The sequence below is a fragment of the Chelmon rostratus genome, chromosome 1, assembly GCF_017976325.1.
Source record: "Chelmon rostratus isolate fCheRos1 chromosome 1, fCheRos1.pri, whole genome shotgun sequence".
Taxonomy (NCBI): Eukaryota; Metazoa; Chordata; class Actinopteri; order Chaetodontiformes; family Chaetodontidae; genus Chelmon; species Chelmon rostratus.
In genome coordinates this window covers 23,572,868-23,594,461 of record NC_055658.1, presented here as the reverse complement: position 1 = coordinate 23,594,461, position 21,594 = coordinate 23,572,868, and the positions used below count along the sequence as shown (strand labels likewise).

Below are 21,594 nucleotides of genomic sequence, written 5' to 3'. Positions count from 1 at the left end.
GCACGCCTGCAGTTTCACTGACACCTTCTCCAGCTATCCAGCTCTTCTACCATCCAGTGCGTCCTGTGCGCTCCCAGCCGCTCCACCTTTATCCATACAGCTACCAATCAGAGGCATGAGAGCATGAACCCCCCTGTGGTGTGGTCTGACCTTAGCTCCATACACACCGACGTGTTTGTCAGTGTATATATTTCAGCACAAGTTAAAAGAAGCACCAATCATGTTTTCCTTCAGTAAATGTCCGGAATAAAATAAATCTTAAGAGATCAGAATGTAAAAATTAATTATTAATTATGAAATCACAGTTTGGGATGTTTCTGTGTAAGATCCTCCAGTAAAAACTACTGCGTTACATAAGACATGATTCATGAGTGAGACGCAGAGCTGCTTGGAAAACAGCACTTTTTGACCATGACAAATCCATCTGCAAACAAGAAGAAGATCTGCAGCTGAATCTGAAGATGACAGAGAATGATCAGCATCACAAATGGAGCTGGAGATAGAAAACTAACCTGAGCAGCTTCTCATCTGAAGGCATACAGCAGCATGGATTTAAAGGAATATCTTCACAAACCTGCTTCACTAGCAGAGCTTTGCCCTCTGACAGCCATCCAGTTAGTCTGCTAAAATGGTCACAGTGTTAATAAATATGTTAGAGTAAATCTAACCACTGGGCCCTGTTTCCATGGTAATGTCGCACTGAAAGTTAAACACAGGTCACTGCAAAGACTAGAGGAGCCAGGGGTTAATTAAAGCACTCTCAACTTTCCAGAGCACATTCCTCCTCATTATCTGTTTCAGTTTAAAAGACGTGAAAACGCAAAGGTTAATAGCGGGGGCCACCATCAGGCCATAACTACATAATCAAAGACCCTGGAGCTAGATGAGAAAGTGTAAGAAAATGCGGGCACATTTATGTTTTATGAGTTACGGCTCTCTCTTATATCTCCTGTTATCGTCCGATGAATTCCCTGAAATGATCAATGTCACGTCTGTAAATGAAATATTTCAGCAAACACGCAAAGAAAAGAATTCATGTTAGAATTTTTTGTGGTGTGAAAAGAAACGTTTTAAACTGTCCCTCTGCACACAAAAGCATGACCGTCTTTTCTTCAGATCTCATCCTGAATCTCTCCTTTGACTTAGTAAGGACAGCTGTGATCTCATCTAGATGAGTAATTGGTTATTTGCCCTGAGGCTGGGTGGTCTGCATTTCTCTGGTTCCCTCTCTATACTAGTCTGTCACTGCAATGTGTTAATGTCTGCATTCATACAGGACACTGCTCTTATTTCTATTCATTTTTATTCAAATCACTTGCACAGGACAGTGATGGAGTGTGCTCAGCCCAGTCTCATTTTAATGGCCTTTGCCGGAGTTATTGCATTTTTCATTTAGTCCTCAGTGTTTGTCCTGAGATTTAAAGGTTGTGGGTTGAATTGTCTTCCCCTTTAACAGGCTTGTATATTCACACCTGTGGACCACACTAGATCTGGTGAAGCTACTTTTTTCAGTAACTTACCTGTCAAGGATGTGTGATCTTGTTTTTCTTTTTCTTTTTCTTTTTTTTTTTTTGCCTTAGTAGTACAATAACTTTCTAATTGTATTATCTTAATATTTGGGCCTCCTGTTTTGTCTTCTCTTTCACATTGTACATGATTTGTTTTTCATTTATATGTACTGATCGCTGTACTTTATGAACAGCGTTCTGTTTCTTCATCTTTATCTGTTTAATGACATGGACGCCCTACATCTACTTCCATTTTTAGGAACTCTTATGTGAAGCTTCCATGTGAAATGTGCTGCATAAAGTCTGGCTAGTACTTTATTCTTGTACTTGTCTGTCTCTCTTGTACACATTTGTTATGTGACCAGAAAATAAACCACAAAATCTGAGGATTGCTTGGGGACATTTTCTCAATAGAGAAGCAACATCCTCTGAAGTATATGCAGAGCTATACTTACACAGTGAAATGTGGACTTCATTGTGCGTGGAGATGTGTCTGTGCACTCTCAACACTATTAAAGTGCTCTGGTGGGAAGCGACTGTGGTTGGACTGGACTGTGAAGTACTGTGCTTAAGTACAATGCCTTGGGGTGAGGCCCCTTTGAGAGATCTGTGTCCTGTCGATAAAGTTTTGTTCTATATATAGCAGTAGTGAGTTGTGAGTGTAGTGGTGGACAGTGATGTCTTCATTTACAGACTATGGGAGACAAATGTAACAAAGAAAGATGTCTATACATAATGGCAGTGATTTACATTACTTTAAGACCTTGAAGCTGTATGAACTGAATGTTTTTCATAATGACCAAACGTCATCAGGTGAGGCCATTAATTAACAACCATTGAAGCGTAGAGGACAAATTAATTAATCAGGCAGCACTAATAGCCTCATTATGCACTTACAATTACTGTAAAAGGGTGTCAGATACTTTGCTGTCTGTATTTCCAGCTGCCATTAGATTGAACCTTTCTGACAACTAAATATGCTTGAATCAAATTTATATGTAGATGCACAGAAAACAACATTTTGATAATAAGAGACCATGTAAATTCCTAACCTTTAATGCACAACCCTGATTCCAAAAAAGTTGGGATGCTGTGTAAAAAAAACATAAATGAAACAGAATGTGATACTCTGTTTTTAACATTTACTCAAATGAAAACAGTACAAATATTTAATATTTTAGTTGGGACAGGAGCAAAAAAAAGACTGCGGAAGTTGTGGAATGCTCCAAAAACACCTACTTGGATCATTCCACAGGTAAACAGGTTGAGGCTCAGTCGTTCACAAGCGAGGCTGAAGTGAGGTTCACCACTTTGTGAACACATGGTTGTATAATGGATGCTACTGCATGGGCTCAGGAACTCTTTGTTAAGCCGTTGTCACTGTACACAGTTTATTTGCAATAGTGTTTTGTTTTATTTACATTATACACAGCATCCATTTTTTTGGAGTTGGAGTTGTTCAATAAAATTTTTAGATAAGATTGATACCACTCTACATCTGTACAGTTAATATGTTGCTAAAGCTAGGTGCCGATTGTCGTGCCTTATCATAAAGACTGACAACAGGGAAAGAGCTAGCCTGGCTCTGTCCAAACACAACCAAATCTACCGAACAGCATCACTAAGTTTCATTAATTTACACAGTAGATGACACATTGTACCTACAAGGGACCGACAGAGCAGTAAATGGTCCCCTTCCTTCGTGAAGTCCTTGTATACATGAAGCAGGGTCTGTTTTGATTTAGCGAGATGGATTAACTTCCATGCTTCCAATTTAGAACAGAAAGTAATGTGGTGTTAAACTCACGGCCAGGAAGGAAGGGAACATGCTGACCCAAAACATGTTGTTACGTGTCACTTCAGTCTTCCGGCTTCACTCATTACGAGCCCTCGAAGGACAGCTGTGTCAAATCACAAACAGTTCACACTCTATCATGTTTTTAACCTTCAAAAAGGAAGGAAGAGCTATTGAACTTGTGAATTAAAGTTAGATGGAAGAAAAGCAAATATGCACCAAATAAAGTTCTGCTAAATGGGCTTTTCAAGAGGAGGTGTGTGTTTAAAGTAGTTCAGCTATATTCCCAACAGTCGGCTGGCCAGCCACAATCAAAGCACACAATATTGAAAGCTGACCTTTCAGTATTGTGGTCCACATGTCAGCGATGTAAACTTGAAAAAGTAGAGCCAAACATGTTGACTTTGATCTCTTCAAGATGATTTTCATACTGAATATTTTATTCCATTTTACATGTGAAGTATCATATGTCATCATCGCAAAGACTAAAAGACTGATCTTGATTATACATTCAGTTAGGCAAAATGATTATAGAAATAGAGGCTTAACTGTTGCACAGCTTGATTGAACTGCTTTCACAGTCAAGGAAAGGCCCATCAGTAGATTAACTCATGCATGAAAGTGCAGCGTTTAATTCCCTGCTGCACACAGGCAGGCCGAGCTGACACCTTGCCATCTTGACTGGAGCAGAAAGTGTAGGGGTCGTGTCTTCCCTGTGCTGTTTGTCCCTTTCCTCTCCTGTCCTCTCCAGCTCTGTAAAGGTGTGCTACATCTGATTGCTGAATGAGGTGCACCTGACCTGGGACTAAAGTGCTTAAAAGCTCCTGTGTCTGCAGCAGAAGGGAGGTTTCTGGGGTGGGGACTGCTGGTGTTGCTGCTATTTTAACAAATCCCATGAATTTGGTCGTTGTAAAAGCTTTTTTTGTGGTTGAGTTGGGTCAGTGGTGGTGCCGTGTTCGCCCATAGGCCCACCTCATTTCTTGAACCGGAGTGGAAGCATTCACCGGTCCCATCAGCTTGAAATGCCTATCCTGTCTTATGTAGAGAGCACACAGCAGAGGGCGGTTTGACCATTAGTGTAAAACTGAAAAAAACATTTATCCTGTTTTCTCACAGCAGAGAGTAGACACAGGGGAGAGGGCTCCGGCAGGCATCGATCCTTGGCCAGCAGGGGCATAATGTTTGCGGTATGCGTTTCGAGAGGCAGAGGACTTCACCACTCATCCATCAGTAGGCTACTCCACTTCCAGTACACTGGTACAAATGCACAGGTCATTTCTGCTTTTTCACTTTGGGTTACCAGCAGTAGCCCTCTGTCATACCACACTGAAGAAAAAAGTACAATTTCCCAGACACAACATTGAAAATAATAAACTTGATGGCCATAATATTAACATATAGTATCCTCCAGGAGATTCTAGTGATGTTAAGTTAACAATAATTTAAAAAAATCATGGAAGAACTTTGAAATGGTTGAAATTGGGTTATTTTTTCTTTTAAATTTGCTTGCAAATTAATTTTTTGTGTATTTTGACCAAGTAGGAAGGCAACCCATTAATTGTTTTTTGTTTTTTTTGAACACTTTGTGTTTTTGGACGGTTTTAACCAGGAGGCAGATTTTGTTATCTTTAGACGAAGCCAGTCCAGCTGTTCCCCCTGTTTCCAGTCTTCAGCTAAGTAGCTGCTGGCCGTGGCTTCATATTTACCACACAGACATGAGAGTGGTATCGATCATCTCATCTAATTCATTCTTAGCAAGACAGAAAATATGCATATTACCCAAATTGTCAAATTATTCCTCTGATGTGCCAGTAAATTTGATTTTATTATTGCATGTTTTCAATGATGAACTTCGTCTTCAAGCAGCAGACTTCTCCCTGCTCAAGTTCGCTTATGTTTTGTTCTGTGTGCTTGCTCTAACCTCAAGTTATTTACTCTGAAATGCAAGTCACACAAATAAAAATAATTACCCACATGACATGGGCTTTAGCTGAATTCTATTTAGAGAAAATGTATCTGATTCAAGTAGCATTTCTCTGTAACGACTGGTTGTCCTCACAAGCCTATGAAATTCAGCTGTTTTCCCACCTGCTGTTAGTCCCATTAGTATCATTTAGTCAATAATTAGGCAAGCTGAGGCTCAGCGAACGGTGTATTCACCATTGCATAATACATTATTTTTTCTTCTGCAGAATTTATTTTTAGACACTCTAAATCTGCACCCAGAGGGAATCAGCATACATCAATCTGCGCCACATGGCTCCCAAAGACTTCAGCTGGATATCTGTGTGGGGTTGTCTTCGTGTGTGGGGGTAGATGGGCACGCATGCGCAGTTTAACTTTCTGTGTTTGGCTCATGTGAATACTTTTTTTGAAAGCGAGTGCTATCATTTGTAAAACATATAGACTCAAATGGCAAATAAACGACACAAAACATACTGCAGATTTACAGTAGCTGTGCAGTTTGGGTGTGCCTTTACAGCTTCAGTGAGATTTGAAAGAGGCACTTTTCCAGTCCAAAGCGGTAGTTGCAGCAGGCCGGGTACTCAGCTCAGGGTCACACAAAGCGAGGCAGCTGCTGTGTTGATCAAGTTTTGGTGCTGTGGAGCTTCAGGGTTGAGCCGGGAAGTCTCCACGTATACTTGAAAATCCATCACCATATGGTTAGTCTTTGCTTCTCAGCCTTTCCCTGCCATGCAGTGACAGTTATTATGATCATACTAATCCATTACAGATGGCATGTCCCTCTCTAATTCACATAAAGATGTGGGAAAATTGAAAAAGACATGTCATTTTCAAATGAATCTGCATGTGTAAGAGGGAATGTAAAATAATGATGTGCATTAAAGTGGGAAATCCACATTGGAGATGATGTTTATGCTGTAAACACACACTGGAAATGTTTTTATTTTAAGATGATGGAAAACGCTGTCATGTGAAACTGATGAATTTTGAAAATCAGGTTTAACTAGAATCCGATTACATCTTGGTCGAGCAAGCAGACTGGCTATTAACTAATTGGTCCTGAGGAGGATACATCACTATTAAAAACATCTTCAGCCTTGGTCACATTACTCTGAATGGGTGATTTTGAATGAGTCATACATGTAAGGCTACTCAAGCAAAGCTAAAGGGGCAAAGGGCAGAATAGGGAGTACTCAGTGAGAGATCATCAGCTGTGACAAGAGTGAACAGTATGCAAAACAAGTCATGCAAACATAAAAATAACCAACTCTGCAAACTCAGAGTGACATGTACATGTGTGTGTGTATTTTCAAAGACATGTTTTCAAACAGGAGTGTAGCTGCGATCTGTAGATTTTAGAGGCTGAGAACAGCAGTGAGCATGATCCAAAACAGTACTGTGGCCATAAAACCTGAACAATGACACCAGCTGTACACCTTTTAAATGTATACTGTGTCAGTATGTAATGGTGTCAAATGTAATGGCTAACTGAATATTAACATGAATATTTAGCCATTCATTTGACATGGTGAGGTTGATAGACGTGTAGTTCAAGTCTGACCTATAAATAGCCAAACAGGTGAGTCACCTACAGCCATGATAGGTTGCAGTGTAACCTGAACTCTGTAATGTTGCAGTTCACTGATCATACAGTCTCCATAGCAACAGTGATCAAATCTTCATAAATGTTTGGTGACAAAAAAGAATAACTAGAGAGATGCGTTAAATATTTTGTAGCCTGTCTGTAAGTACTGTTTGGTCTGTTACAAGCTGTATTTTAAATATGCCCAGCAGAAACTGAACAGGATCTGTAGTCCTGCAGAATGAGTTTATGTTTTCTGTCAGCTGTTACATATTTGTTAGACAATAGACCATGCAAAATGAAAAGAGAGGTCACACAGGCTGGACAAAGATTTAAACCTTGAAGTCTAATCTACTGTATCTATCTGAATCTTTTAATGACATTATGTTCTGTAGACAATGAAATTGTATTTGTGGTTTTACATTGAGAACTTATTTAAATTAAGTTGTTGCACAATTTGCCAGCACAGTCTGTCACAGAGTGGTGAACCCCTCCCCACCTTTACTTCAGAAATACTCTGCCTCTTTTTGAGGCTCTTTTTTATACCCAGCCATGCAGTGAGGTTAACCTGTTGCCAGCTAACCTTGTTAACTGTGAGATGTTCCACCAGCTGTTTTCTTGTAGCATTAAACAACTTTCCCAGTCTTTTAATGTTCAAAAAAAGAAATCTCTCAGTTTCAACATTTCATATGTTGTCTTTGTGCAATTTTCAATTAGATATGGGGTTTCAATCTTTACAAATCAGCACGTCCTGTTTCTTCTACGTTTTACACAGCATCCAAACTTTTTTGGAAATGACGTTGTACAAGACAGCACTGCAGACAATAAAAAAAATATTGATTGGAGGCTTAGATTGCCAAGAGGTAGCTCATCGTGAAGGTCTGACAGCACTGATATGAAGACCATTTTATTCTACATGACTCATCTATTCCATTGTCCAGGAAAATGCATGGTTCTGGATTGATGGTACACCTTTCAAGTTCACAAACTGGTGTGCAGGAGAGCCTGATGATGGTCACAACAATCAGCGCTGTGTACAGATGAATTCTAAGTCATGCATTGTAATTTTCAAAGTAAACTGCTAAAGAGTTGAATAATAGAAAGACTGCTGAATAATGCACATCATGTCTTTTATAATCTGATTAATGTGTATATATGTATGCTACCATTACAAAAGCTTTAAAAAAACACGTTATGATACATTATTCAAATGTAATAGAGACCTTCCGCTTTAAATAGAGACCAAAAATGCCCCAGGCATTTCGTCATGCTTTTGTACATCATACACATTAAACTGGACAGCAGAGGAAGAAGAGAAAAGAGGATGAAGGAACAGAGAAAGACAGGACAGATGATAGGCAGGAGAAAGAAGTGTGGAAACAGACAGAGGAGGTAGGAGGAAAAAAGATAGAGGATGAAGAGGAGCAAGATAGATGAAAAAGGAAAAAATAAAGACAGGAGGAAGAGGAGCAGGAAATATATAAGAAGGAAGACAGAGAACAAACAGGAGAGGAAAAGAGGCGAGAAGGAAACGAGCAAAAAAGACGCAGGGGGGAATGACTGCGAAAGTCTGGAGAGTGATGGAGATGACGAGGAGCAAGAGGAGGAGGACAGAAAAGAAGCCGTTCGAGTGGAAGGTCTAACTGGAGATCATTATGGTCTTACCCGGACAATAGAACGGAGTCATCGTTAAAATTAATAACACCTGTAACTATCATAACGTGAAAATGCGTGCTGTGAAAAATGTCCATTATTTTCAGCATAAACATGAACTGTTACCTTTTCCGTGCATGACTAACTATAATGGATAATTTTGACACTGTGGTATTGCTACTTTTACTTCTTTACGGCTGTAGTTCATTCACGGTCAGTGCATGTAGGCGACAGCGCTGCTGAGACGCCGCGAGGTGAAACAGAAAACAGTGGGTCAGCGTGTCATGTGTCACGAGCCAATACAGGAAGTAACTGACAGCCGCTGACGACGAGTGAAACAAAAGCAATGAAGATACGAGTAACTTAGCGAACTAATAGTGTTTCCGTGCCACATAGAAGTCAATTAGTGTTGATGCCTCGAGTTTCTGTAAAGAAACGAATGTTACCAAAATGGAAAGAGCTGTCAGAATCGTCATTTTGTCGGTCATTTTCTTGGCATCGCAGGTAAGTTGATGGACGATAATAACAGAAACTGAGCTGTGCGTTAGCAACTGACGGGCCTGATAGCTGAACTTGCCATCGAAAAACGTTTTTACCGTGAATACTGTTAACTGTCTAAATCATATTCCTAGCATGTAGGCAATAAAATGTGCTAATTTGTGTAGCGGAAGCACCGTGTTATCCAGTGTACAACGAGACAAGTGGCCGTTGGTTATTAACGTTAGCTAATTTAGCGTTAACGTTAGCCTCAGCTAGTGTGGTCAAGGGTAGAAACTGAGTTTTTGTGCTGCATTACAGTCATACGATTGGAACGACATTATGTAACCTAGAGACCAGTTTTTCTAGGCTGACATTTAATTTGCAGGCCGCACATAGACGTTTAAAATGTCATTTAGCCAGCTAACTTTTGCAAAAGTATATGTTGAGGTTTGGCAGAGGGTGATTTCCCCGACGACCCCATCACGTCACAAACAAGGAAGTATTTATTTCATGCGGAAAGATGAGGCATTTTATAATCACAGCACAGTTCTTCATTTGTCGCTGCTGTTACGTTGATAGTGTTTGATTAGCAGTCACCACTTGGAAGTGACTATCATGGGGTGAAAAAACTAATGAAGGAACACAACAGTAGACTGAAAGCTTAAAGAAGCTTAAAGCTTCAATTCAGCCTGATTGTTTTTACATCTCTGCATTCATGGGTTTGTTCATTTTGAGGTGAAGTGAGGGCATTTAAATGACTATACTTCATTGTAGGGCAGGTCCTAACTGTACATTCGAATGCTGTCATTCAAATGATGTTAAAACAATATGAATGTGTAACCCAGTAGTCTAAAAAACTTGAAATTGATCTGCTGCACCCCAGTTTCAAGATCAGTGGTTCACAACCTACTACTGGCCTTGAGGCCGCTTAAAATATAAGCAATGTCTATTTGTCACCATCACCCATCAACAATAACAACATCACATATGGTTTAATTTGAATGTATATTTGTTTTTTTGACATACAATGCACCAAATACATGCCCACTGGGATGCAGCACATGTTCGCTGTATGTCAGGCCAGCTACAATTAATCTGTTGCTTTCTTTTCACGCCTTTAGCCAACATAGTATGTTATGGATATACGACGTTTTCTTCAGCACTTTTACGTTTGTGTGGAACTTAAAAGAATAACATTTCTTCCCCCACAGGTAAACTGCCAAGAGGCGATCTTGCACATTTCAAATGCAGAGACAGACAGGGAGTACTGCATTGTCCACAATCACTCCTGGACCCCCCTGTCACAAACCCTTGATACTGCTGTAAGTCTTCCTCACTGATTTAGGCATTATTCTCTTGTGACATATTAGTATCAGGACAGGAAATGTACTGACTTTCATTGACTTAATAGGACATTAGTCCATTTTGTGTCTTTTTATATTTACAGAAATAGACGATGAGTGTTTACCTGCCAAAGTGGGCAGTGGTGTAGACAAACTTGAGATGAAGTTATTAAACAATCACAAATGTCAAAATGTGACTGTACACCTTACAGCCAGTATTTATTACCCGATGGCTGGTGGTTTGCAACTCTGGTTAGTGTAGTAACCAGAAACACCTTAACATGAAATAGCACTTGTGTTTACTGTAACAGCCATTGTTGTGTGTCTTTTCCTGTTTCCTAAAGTAATATTGGAGGAATGACAGGTAATAGTCCTTCTATCCTACCTGTTAATTCACTGATTGTCTTCACCTTTCCAGTTGCAGTATCCACTGGTGAATATGACCTCCACTCTACTGTGTAACGGCTCAGGGGTCAGTCCAGATGTGGTAAAGGGCAAAGCGTTGGTGGTGATGAGGGGGGACTGTAATTTCAGCCAAAAAGCTCTGGTTGCTCAGAGCCTTGGAGCTACAACTTTGCTCATTGCCAGCAACACAACATTGGTAGGCCATTAACTTCAGTCTGTATTTTTGTGCTATTGGATTAAGCACAGGGGTGTGTGATTTGATACTTTCCTATATTTTTTTGTTACCTAACTCCTATAGAGGCCCATCATCTGCACTGTTTTTGTTGTTTGTTTTTTTTTAGGTCTGTATCTGATCATAATGCTAGTGTCAAGATATGCAAATGTTACATGTAAGAAGTGATTCAGAAAAAAGGAAGTGACATGCCAGTGGTATAGATGTGGTGGTTTCCATCTAAATATATATATTTTCTATGTAAAACAAATGTTCTTGTTTCTTGCCATCATGTTTGATTCACTATGACATCTTGTACATATTTGTATGACAATATGCCATGCCTAAAATGACTCACCAAAGGAAAGATACAACATTTTCCCCAAGTCTGCTTTAATAATAATCTCTTTTGCACTACTCGGCTTTTCAGATCACTCCATCAGCCAATGAGTCTGAGTATGCAAAGGTCCACATTCCTCTGGCTCTCATGAGGTACAGGGACTTCCTGGAGGCACAGCAGGTCAGAGAGGCCTCACTTTTTTTGCTTTTACTTAATTTGGTCTCGTTTGCACCTCTTTTATAAAAGATTTGACGAAGAATGTCAAACTGGATACAAAGTTGCTCATTAAATGTTGAATCGTTGTTTGCGCCCTCAGGTGTTTGGTGAAGATATGGAGGTAAAGCTTTATGCGCCACCTCACTCAAAGATTGATCCAAGCATTGCAGTCATGCTACTGATTGCCATTGTCACGATTGCCTTGGGTGGCTACTGGAGCGGGGCATGTGAGAGGTGAGATATTGCAGCTGTACATACAGAGCTGTATCTGTACATTTTGATACAATCGAAAATAGAGCAAATATTAGAAGAACATAAAGTTTTGTTTGTATGCTGTACAACAATCTGATTAACCAGATAGCATCACTGTGAAGTGCTGAACATGCAGTAGATTATATTGGCACTGTCAACAATTAATGTACTGGATACTTTCCCAAAGGTCATATTTATGAGCAATAGCAGTGCTATCATATCAGATTACAGGTCTTTTTTTTTTTTTTTTTTTTTGTTTTTTTTTTGTTTTTGTTTTTTATCCCCCAAAAAACTCCAGTTTGATAAACACTAGGCTTGAAATAGATACCAAAAAAATTCAAGTGTTCTTCTTTGTGGCAGGGACCGGTTGAATGGTGGTTCCGAGCGGGGAGGAGGAGATAGCAAAGTAGACAGTGGAGAGCTTTTCTTGTACTCTCCTCTCAAAGTGGTTTTCTTTGTCGCCCTGATGTGTGGGATGCTGGTCCTCATGTACTTCTTCTACAACACCCTTGGTGAGTTGGGACAGAAAACAGCTCTTGGCTACTCTAAAGGAGTAATAATATGTGGTCTTTTGTCAATGTAATCTGTGTTTTTTTTTTTTTTTCCCCACCTAGTTTACGTCATTATTGCTATATTCTGCCTGGCATCTGCCTCTGCACTGTTCAGCTGTCTAGATGCAGTGATGGAAAAAATTGGTTGTGGAACTTGCAGGTATGAGCATCACTCTTCATTATATACACATAGCTACACACACATTTTCCACTAGTGTTTGGTAAATATAAACAAAACAGATGTGTATCAACACTACCTCATGAACAGCTCAGCCTAGGTGAATATGTGTGAATTTTGTACTTCTTGGTCGGGTTTCTCCATAAATGTATGATCATTTTTTCCATTGAAACAAAATGGACATTGTGGTCACAGTGGGAAGATGTGAAACAGGGCTGAGTGTGTTACTTCCTACTTTTAACATGTCTGTCTCTGAATCACATCCTGGCAGGCCAGCCTCAACTGCTGAAAGCCTTTATTTGACTGTCTGTGCCTTTTTCTAGTTTCTCTGTCAGAAATTGGAACTTCTCAGTGAGGTCTCTCATACTGGCTGCTGTGTGCATTTGCATTGCTGTGATCTGGGGAGTCTACAGAAATGAAGACAGGTAACGTAGGGGGACACATGCACACAAAACACACAACCATAATCCTTGTGTCTGTTTCACTCCCAGAAGTGGCTGCCTCAGGATGAAGCATGAGGTGCTTCTTGTTTAAATTATATGGTAAACAACCACATTGCAGCAGCAGTGCTTTTGACATTACAACACCCAAATCATTGTTCCCAGCTTCCTGCGTTAGTGTTAAATGTTGATAGCCAATTGTCAACTCAGCTTGTCCAGAAAGATAATTGCAGGGATTTTTATTCCCATTCCCGTGGTACCAGGTATGAAGGATATTATTTGTTGATGGGAAGCTTTGGTATATTTCGACCTGGACCCTATTTTGCCATATCTTTGTGTGTAAGTGATTATGGGTACAATAATTTTTGATTGTTCTAGTATAGTGCGAGCGTACTGCCGCTTTCAAACGATCCTAAGCATCCACTAAAAATGGTTGTTTTTGCCACTGCAGGCTCATATTGTTAGTTTATGTGTCTCACAGCATTATGGATAGGACCCTACGGAATGACAAAACATTTCTCTTTACCTTTCGCTTGATCCGGACTGTTGTCTCACCAAGTCTGGAGAAGTCTGTTCTTAAGTCTCTTAAAAGGTGACTTGTTGCTCACTTGTTCGTAGAAATCAGCAAAATATTCAGCCATGGCATTTAAAACCTTTTAGATAACACTTTCTGTGCTCCAGCACAATAAACTCCTCCTGGCACTCCTCTCTACGACATTCACTCACCTTTCCACCAATGTCTTCCTGCAACAAATCTCACAAGACCTCTCTTTGAGCAAAACTTGGTTGTGTGTTAATGATGTTGGCAGGCTTATTACAGCTCAAGTGTCTCATTACATTTAGCGACTGGTCAGTGTCTGTAGAATAGTAGTTGATATTCTGATATTCTCAGTCTTCCTGTCACAATGTCCTGATCATCACTTGTTTGTGTTATTTTTATCATCTTTTTTCAGACAGCTAAGTTTGAGTTTCTAAATTTGAAAGTTAAAAACATTTGAAGCCAAAGTCTCTTGGTGACGATAATGGCAAACAAATCTTTAAACTCTCTAAAGATACTGAATACTGATAAATTTTGTGGACTTGCATTGTAAAACATAAAGAAATGTGACTGCAATATCAATTAGCATTCCTTCATGTTACTCTAGGTTTTGTTAAAGTTAAAAACACATGCCAAACAAGCTTCTTGTGTCCTTGTAGATGGATCTGGATCTTGCAGGACCTCCTTGGTATTGCTTTCTGCCTCAACTTCATGAAGACCATCTCACTGTCCAACTTCAAGGTACATCTCAACAGCAGCTCCTATCTGAGAAGCACACTCGCTTCCATCATCGTTCTATCTTTGCTTAATCTTTCTTTTGTACTTTGTTAGGCATAAGATGTATTTGTACAGTCATTGTATTTCTTGAAGTATATATATATTTAGTTTTTCTCCTCTTTGCATTAACAAGACAGACTTTGGTGCATTTATCATTATTGGCAATCAATGTAATTCCCTAACCCTAACAGTGTTAAAATATATATTTTTTATCAGTTTGATTAATTCTGTCATTTCCCCCCTCCTCAAAATCTCATAGATCTGTGTGATTCTACTGAGCCTCCTGCTTGTGTATGATGTCTTCTTCGTTTTCATCACTCCTTTCTTCACAAAGGTATGAGTATAATTATTTATTTTGTTTATGCTTATTCTGAGGACTGGAGTGGTAGGGTTGTCCAAATACTTAACTGCTACTGATTTCAGTCTTAACTGCCGTAGTTGAAAGTGTTTTGGCATCCAGTGACCAAATTTCACTGATGCATAAAAGCTGAATCTAAGAGAACAAGTGATGATTTGCAAAGGGAAACACACATACAGCCACTGTTACCTAATATCATTGAATATGAGATGTTTTTACAGCTCCGCAGTGTGCTGTGTGATGGTTTTATAAATGAACAAGTAACATAATATGAATCCTCTGTATCTCTTTCGTTATCAACAGAATGGAGTTAGCATCATGGTGCAGGTTGCTTTGGGCCCAGATGCATCTGGAGAGAAGGTAAGTCCCTCTGCACTGCATCCTACCTTGAAGGGGAACTCCACCAAATTTTCTTTGTAGGCATTTTTCTAAATATTTCCCAAAATCTTAAATTCCAAATAATTCTTTTCACCATTTTTAGGATTTTTAAGATTTGGAATGGTTGAAAAAATTAAATTTTGATATCTAAAATTACTACAAAAATAAATGAATGCTTTTATATTTGGAACACTACTGTTAAAACATTTTCTTTAAATTAATTTAGGTATTTTATACTACTCTAGGATATTTTTTTGAGTATAGCTCATACATTATGAGGAGACTGAATGCCGAAACATCATTCTGTTAATAAATATATTAGCAGAGTAAATTTGTGTTCAGGAAAAGAAGTGTGCAGCAGTTTTTGATCTTTGAGGGAGTGCTGGAATTTTTTGAGCAACAAGCTTGGTGGAATTTCCCGACAAGTTTGTCCTGGCTTTATTAACATCCTGGCTGACCTGCACTGCTTGTTGTTGATGCCCTGAGGGGAATGACAGACTGATTGATTGACTAACTGTGCGCTGGGGTTGGGTGGGCTCTGTCGTAGACGCAAGGTAACATGGTGGAGGTCCCCGCTGAACCCCAGACTCCCTCTGAGAAAGTAAGGCTTGATTTGTTACCCATCCACTCCATTTTTCAATGCTACATCCTGAGGTGCGTGGGAAGTTATTGGCATTTGACTTTCCTGAGCATAATCCCACTTTTATACTTCTTTCAAAATAGTATGTAAGAGAAAAAGATGAAGAGGAAAGTTTTGTACTGGGCCGTTATTTTGTTTAATGTGCTCTTCTAGTACTGCACAAAGACACCCAAACTAAACGTTAAAATTTGTTTAACAAGAGAAATGAAAAAAACTTATTTTTTTTGATTCTTTGAATTAAGATAATATATGTAATAATGCAATGGACCAGTTGTGTGTACCTACACATTGTTCTTGCCGCCCATCATGTTCATGTTTTTTTTTTTTTTTAAACTATATATTTTTTTATCTATGGCTATTAACCTCCTTATGAAAATATGGTACTTACTTTCCCTATCCCTTTCACTAAAGTGAAATGTGAAGCAAGGGAAAGACACACATGTTGAGTCTCCCATGATTGTCAAGTGGTACGTACTGACCAGTCACCTGACTGCACTGCAAAGCAGGTCTATTCCAGCTGAATCAGATTATGAGAAATGTTTTATCTTGTTGCGTCATTGTGAAATTGATTTGACCTTCAGGGGGTTTGTTTATAGAGGGGTTTTTATATTTAGATTTCATTCCAGTAAAAGATTGCTTTTGTGTGAATACTCTAAATTTTTTTCCTTGCGCTTAGAAGTGCCCTGAGGATTCAGAAGGGAATGTTAAGCCATTGCAGGACAGCTGAAGCAGTGTTTTTCTCAGGGTTGCTCCTGCAGCAGAACTTATATTCTTGTCTTGTCAGTTGTCTCTGGGAAATTATAAATAGTACACACTGATGTACTTAACAAACTTGTGTTCAGCAACGTATTGTGTGATCGTGTGCATAATGTTTGTTGCCATTTGTGGAAACAACAGATTGATGTCACAGTCTCAAACAATGTTCAAAGTAAACGGAATTGATTTCAAACATCTGTGACAGACGATGCCAGCAAGCACACTTAGGTAGTGTGTAGCAGAGATGGCTGTTACAAAATACAGTGTAATATTGTAAAAGCAATGTACACCAATGTGTCTGCTACAGCTCTGGGACATGACTATGCAGTGAAGAGTCAGACTGAGTCAGTGTAACAGTACAGCTCACTGTGTTTGGCTGCATTCACAACAATTGTGAGCTGTTATGTCATTTTAAACACATAAAATGTTTTATTTTCTCAGCTACCAGTGGTGATGCGTGTCCCACGGTTCTCAGCTTGGGCTCAGAACCTGTGTGGAATGCAGTTCTCCATTCTGGGTTATGGAGACATCATTGTTCCAGGTGAGGTTTTTAAGTGGCACTGTCAGTGTTTGGCTAGACCGTCCCTAGCAAATATTTTGAATACAACCGTGGCTGCTCGTCTTCAGTCAGTTTAACCGCAGTATGCCAACACATATGAGCCAGTGGAGGAAAAGAGAAGGCGAAACTAAATACATGCTGTGAACAGATCAGTACCAACAAAGCTCTTTTTAGGTCATAAAAACTGTCTCATTTGTTTATTCTGAATGAGATGTGTGTAATTTAAGGTACTTACAAGTTTGTGTTTGCTTTGTTTTTCCTTTAAATTCGCTAAACCAACTGTGGAAAAAAAAGCTTTGTTGATGGCAGAACTGTTTCTGAGCTGAGAAGGAATATGCGAGCGTCTGTGGTGGCGTGCGTTTCCCTCATCCTCTGCATCTTCACTGATCCAACAGGTCTCCTGGTTGCCTATTGCAGCAGGTTTGATGTCTGGATCAACAGCAGCAAGAAGATCTACTTTGTCAGCTGCTGCATAGGTACTCACTCGGTACAATTTTGTTATTCATATAACATAACTGTGCATGACCTCATCTAAATATGATATATGGTTTAGAGTCATTTGACTTTTGTCTTTGGAAAAGGACTTGTTTTTTTGTTGTTTTTTTTTTACAGTATTGTTGTAAGAATAAATGCACAGCATGTTGCCATTTGTTTTGTTTGTATTTTAAAATACTGCTCATTTCATGTTTCATATAGTTTTCATACATTGCCTCTATCCATATTAGGTTTGCTGCACACACTCTTCTTACTGATCTACATGCCTTTTTCGATTGTATTTCATAACATTTACCTACACACTCTGGAAATATTTAGTTGAACATGTGTGTCACAAGATCTTTTAATGCTTTGTAGTACTTAGTGAAATGCTGACATCGGTTTTGCTAATCACTACGTTTCTCTGGGCTTTTCTTTTTGACAAAGCAGTTTGCTGGCTTTAACTGGAATCAAGTTCTGATTATCATCTGTGTGTGGTGCAAGTTTCAGGTTTACTTGGTCTCTCTCCTTCTGTGTTTGAACGTGTTCACATCTCTCATTTCTTGCAGCCTATCTGCTGGGAATGATAATGACGTTTGCTGTGATGCTGCTGTCGGGGATGGGCCAGCCTGCCCTACTCTACCTGGTGCCCTTCACCCTGATAACCTCTGCCGTGGTGGCTGGATGCAGGGGAGAGATGAGGCAGTTCTGGGCAGGAACTACCTATGAGGTGAGAGGACCAGAGAATTCAAAGTGGTTCTAAACAGGTTTGATATAGCAATGGTATTTAGTGGATGGGTTGGTACTTCCTCTGTGCTTTTAAACAGTTTTCAGTGTATTTCAGAAGAACTTCATGAGATAAGATCGACTTTATTAATCCCCAGCTGGGGAAATTTGGTCATATGTCTTGATACGTCTGTAATACACCAGTTCATGGAACCTAAGTCAGCACAGTGCTATTCCAAAGAGTGAAGTACAGAGCAGGACTAATTGCCAAGACACATGCTCACTGCTAGTCACTAGGAGGACATTGTAAATATTTACTAATATGAGCAAGGCTTGCATGCTTTAGTGCTGAGTTGCCAGTGCATAACATAATGCAAAAAGTATCTTATTTGTTCAACAACAAAAGGCATTTCCTGTTCAGCCCTGAGGGTTTGTTGTTTCATTATGTGTCTTCACAACATCACTGCAATGCACAACTTTCTGCAGAACAAGCTTTTCTTGGTTTGCAATTGGTTTGAAGCGAAACTGCAACAACCTTCACTGTTGGTGTTAGTAAACTGCGAGGAAGCCGGTCACACCGGGCCACCTCAGGCTCCCGCAAAGAAGTTAGTGTGTGTATTGAATGGCGGCCTCAAGAGATGTCATTCCAGGCAGTTTTCCCTGTTCTTCCACTGTTTCTTGTCTTGATGTAGAAAATTATGTAAACTCAGTTGTGACTATGAGTGTTTGTATCTGTTAAGGTTAAATCTTGCTTCGGTCTTGTATATACTACATTGTCCACAGCACAAGTCAGATATTTTTAGTATTTTGAGTGATCTTGAAGAAATCACAATTTTTGATCTGTGTTTTTTCCGCCTTTTGTTACTAAGTCTTAAGTTATGTTGCAAAGGCCTTCTAACCTTCACTTTACATCACTTACCTTTCTGCAGCTAGAAGTACTGAGTAAGCACTACAGCATTACTACACTGTCGTTATACAGTGTAGTGCAAAAACTACACTGCAGTCTTAAACCTGCTGTGCAGAGCTTTTGTCTCCTCCTTCTGGCAGTGAAAGTAATTACACAAACGCTGGCAACATGCTTATGACACCTAAGGCTCCACCATGCTAATAGTTGCTGTAGCATACTCCGCTTCTACCATGGCTCCCCTCTTCAGCTCTGGCAAACCAATCATTGCTGCCTGGTATAAAACACATCACGACTGGTGCACCTGCACCACAGACACCAGATTTAAAAGCTAAGGAACTGTGAAATGCAGAGAGATTTGCCTGGTGTTAATTGGCTGAATCAGTGTTTTGTGAGCTCTTTTGGCAAGAGCTTGAATGTAACCGATGTTCATTTATATGTAAAAGGATTCAACCTGAGAAGTCTACAATGAGTCGCCCACTTGTAGTATATTGACTGACTCTGCAAGTCTCTGTAGGTTTACATACCCAGCTGGCATGAGCTGAATCAAAGGCAGTCTGGATGTTATGATATTGATTTTGTATTGAAGTAGAGACTGACACAGTTTGTAGTTGAAATTATGCATTTCTCACCCTCAGGTTCTACATTAACTAGGATGTGTATTGAATTGTGAATAACGCTGTGTGTGTATGTGAGAGTAAAAAAAAAAAAGAAGCAGGAAAGGGATATAATTCTAACCTGGCTTCATCTTCACCAGGTCTTGGACTCATCCAGGGAACCTTTGCTGCCAGGTGTGCTTCTCCTCAGTCCTGACCCCACCCCTGCATCTCTCCTGCCATTTTACAGCGTTGCTTACTGCAGTGCCTTTTCTTACCAGCCTCTTTTTGTCTACTTTTCTTTTTTCCTGTGGCATTTTAATCACTGATTTCCATGGTCAGTGTTAGATTCAAAGACACAACAGATGTCTTATGTTTTTAGAATACGTAGAACTCGGAGAACCCAAGTTTGGCAGCACAGTGTTTTGCATTAACTGACCAGTAGGTGTCTCTAGATGATTGAAAATAATCCTCTTTTGTGTTTGTCAGTCACACTCCAAAGTGCGCTTGTGTTAAGGCCATGGCCCTGGAATAGCATTAACTTCATTTCTTTATTTCTGCAGTTTGTTTTATCACTCCCTTTCTCCATCCGTCCATCTTTTCCAACCAGCGAGGGCTACTTGTTTCACTCCATCTTTCACACAGTTACCAACCAGTTTCGTGTCGCCCTCTGCATGTTGTTGCTTGCAGTTTAACTGTGAGAGCTGTGGCATGGATTTTGGGATGTGTTATCTGTTATCTTATGTTTTTGTGTTTGTCGGACGTATATCTTGCCTGTCATTGTCTAAATACAGAACACATCACAAATCTTTCTTTGTCTATCATTGCTATTTGGTGAACCAAAACATAGAAGAATTACTAACTTTTTGTTTCTTTTTTTCTTCAGAGGGAAGAACTGACTGCTCCATAGAAGGAGAAAAATGCTGACTTGCAGTGTTGTGAATAGACCCAACTGCTGGATGTTTTTCTTTTTTTTACCTTTTAATATTACATTTGCAAAGCAAGGGAACACATTTTATTCATCAACAGATTCAGTATGGAATAGTATGGCTTAATTTGACTGCTGTGATTGCTGGTTAGAGGGCTATTGAGAAAGGAGTATTGTGTAGGGCGAACAGAGATGTTTTAAGTGAAAAGCTTGTTTAGTGCCTGAAAGGTCTGTTAGGTTCTTGTTCAGAAAACTGTAATGACTTTGCCTTGGTGATGATCGCATAAATCAAAATGAGAAAGCACTTTATAATATTTAGCTTGACGGTTGTTTCATCAGGGGCGGGGGTTGGGGGTTTAATTACTTGTAGCCACAATATTGATACATTTTTGATAACTGTATTAGGGTTTCTGTGTAACCTGTTTGTATGATGTGATTTCTTTCATTGCCTTACATTAAAAAGAACAACTTGTATTTAATCTTCTTGACTGTGTATTTCTAGCTTTGATGTAGCTTCCACACAGATACTTAAGTGAATATAATCCTCCTGTAGATAAACCGCACATCTCTGGAAAGACAGTGACTTGGTCTGTTGGGGGGAAGAAAAATCCATATGGCTATTATTAAATGCATGAGAGAAAAGACGAGTTTCTTTTTTTTAAATGACTTCCAGCAGATTTTATGTTCTGTGAGATTCCCAGAAAATAGTCCACACCCCTTTTTTTTAATCATAGGAATGTCATGTTGAACGTACAATGACAGAAGGCTTCATTTAGGAGGAGCAGCCTGGTATGAACACAGTCCAACTGCTGCTCATAAAAACCCTCATCATACTCATCAGATTCATACTTCTGAATCAGGATAAACAAAAGGCAAGAAAGGTTCAACAGGCAGATATGAAATATTCTGCAAGGATTTTGTTCTCCTTGTGATATGGGGCATTTATGAGCGTTGATATCAGTTGACTTAGTATCTATAAAACTGAGACAACCCCCACAGGCTACCAGTTCTTAATAAGGTTCGCGTCGCGAGCCTTTGATG

General features: G+C 39.5%; 1 protein-coding gene across 3 annotated transcripts; it reads left to right on the top strand.

The window, feature by feature from the left end:
* Positions 1 to 8,801: 8,801 nt before the first annotated feature.
* zgc:123258 (uncharacterized protein LOC641502 homolog) lies at positions 8,802 to 21,087 on the top strand. 3 transcript variants are annotated; one of them, XM_041941803.1, is made up of 17 exons: positions 8,802 to 9,007; positions 10,195 to 10,305; positions 10,745 to 10,927; positions 11,373 to 11,462; positions 11,599 to 11,732; positions 12,111 to 12,262; positions 12,365 to 12,461; positions 12,803 to 12,904; positions 14,117 to 14,198; positions 14,494 to 14,568; positions 14,896 to 14,952; positions 15,518 to 15,571; positions 16,808 to 16,907; positions 17,321 to 17,401; positions 17,969 to 18,129; positions 19,787 to 19,820; positions 20,512 to 21,087. In XM_041941803.1, the coding sequence occupies exons 1-17, from the start codon at positions 8,954 to 8,956 to the stop codon at positions 20,550 to 20,552; spliced, it is 1,608 nt and encodes a 535-aa protein (XP_041797737.1). In that variant the 5' UTR covers positions 8,802 to 8,953; the 3' UTR covers positions 20,553 to 21,087. The 3 variants fall into 3 exon arrangements, with proteins under 3 accessions (XP_041797737.1, XP_041797756.1, XP_041797746.1); XM_041941822.1 differs by lacking the exon at positions 15,518 to 15,571; XM_041941812.1 differs by lacking the exon at positions 19,787 to 19,820 and having other exon boundaries at positions 20,512 to 21,086.
* The last annotated feature ends 507 nt before the right edge of the window (positions 21,088 to 21,594 follow it).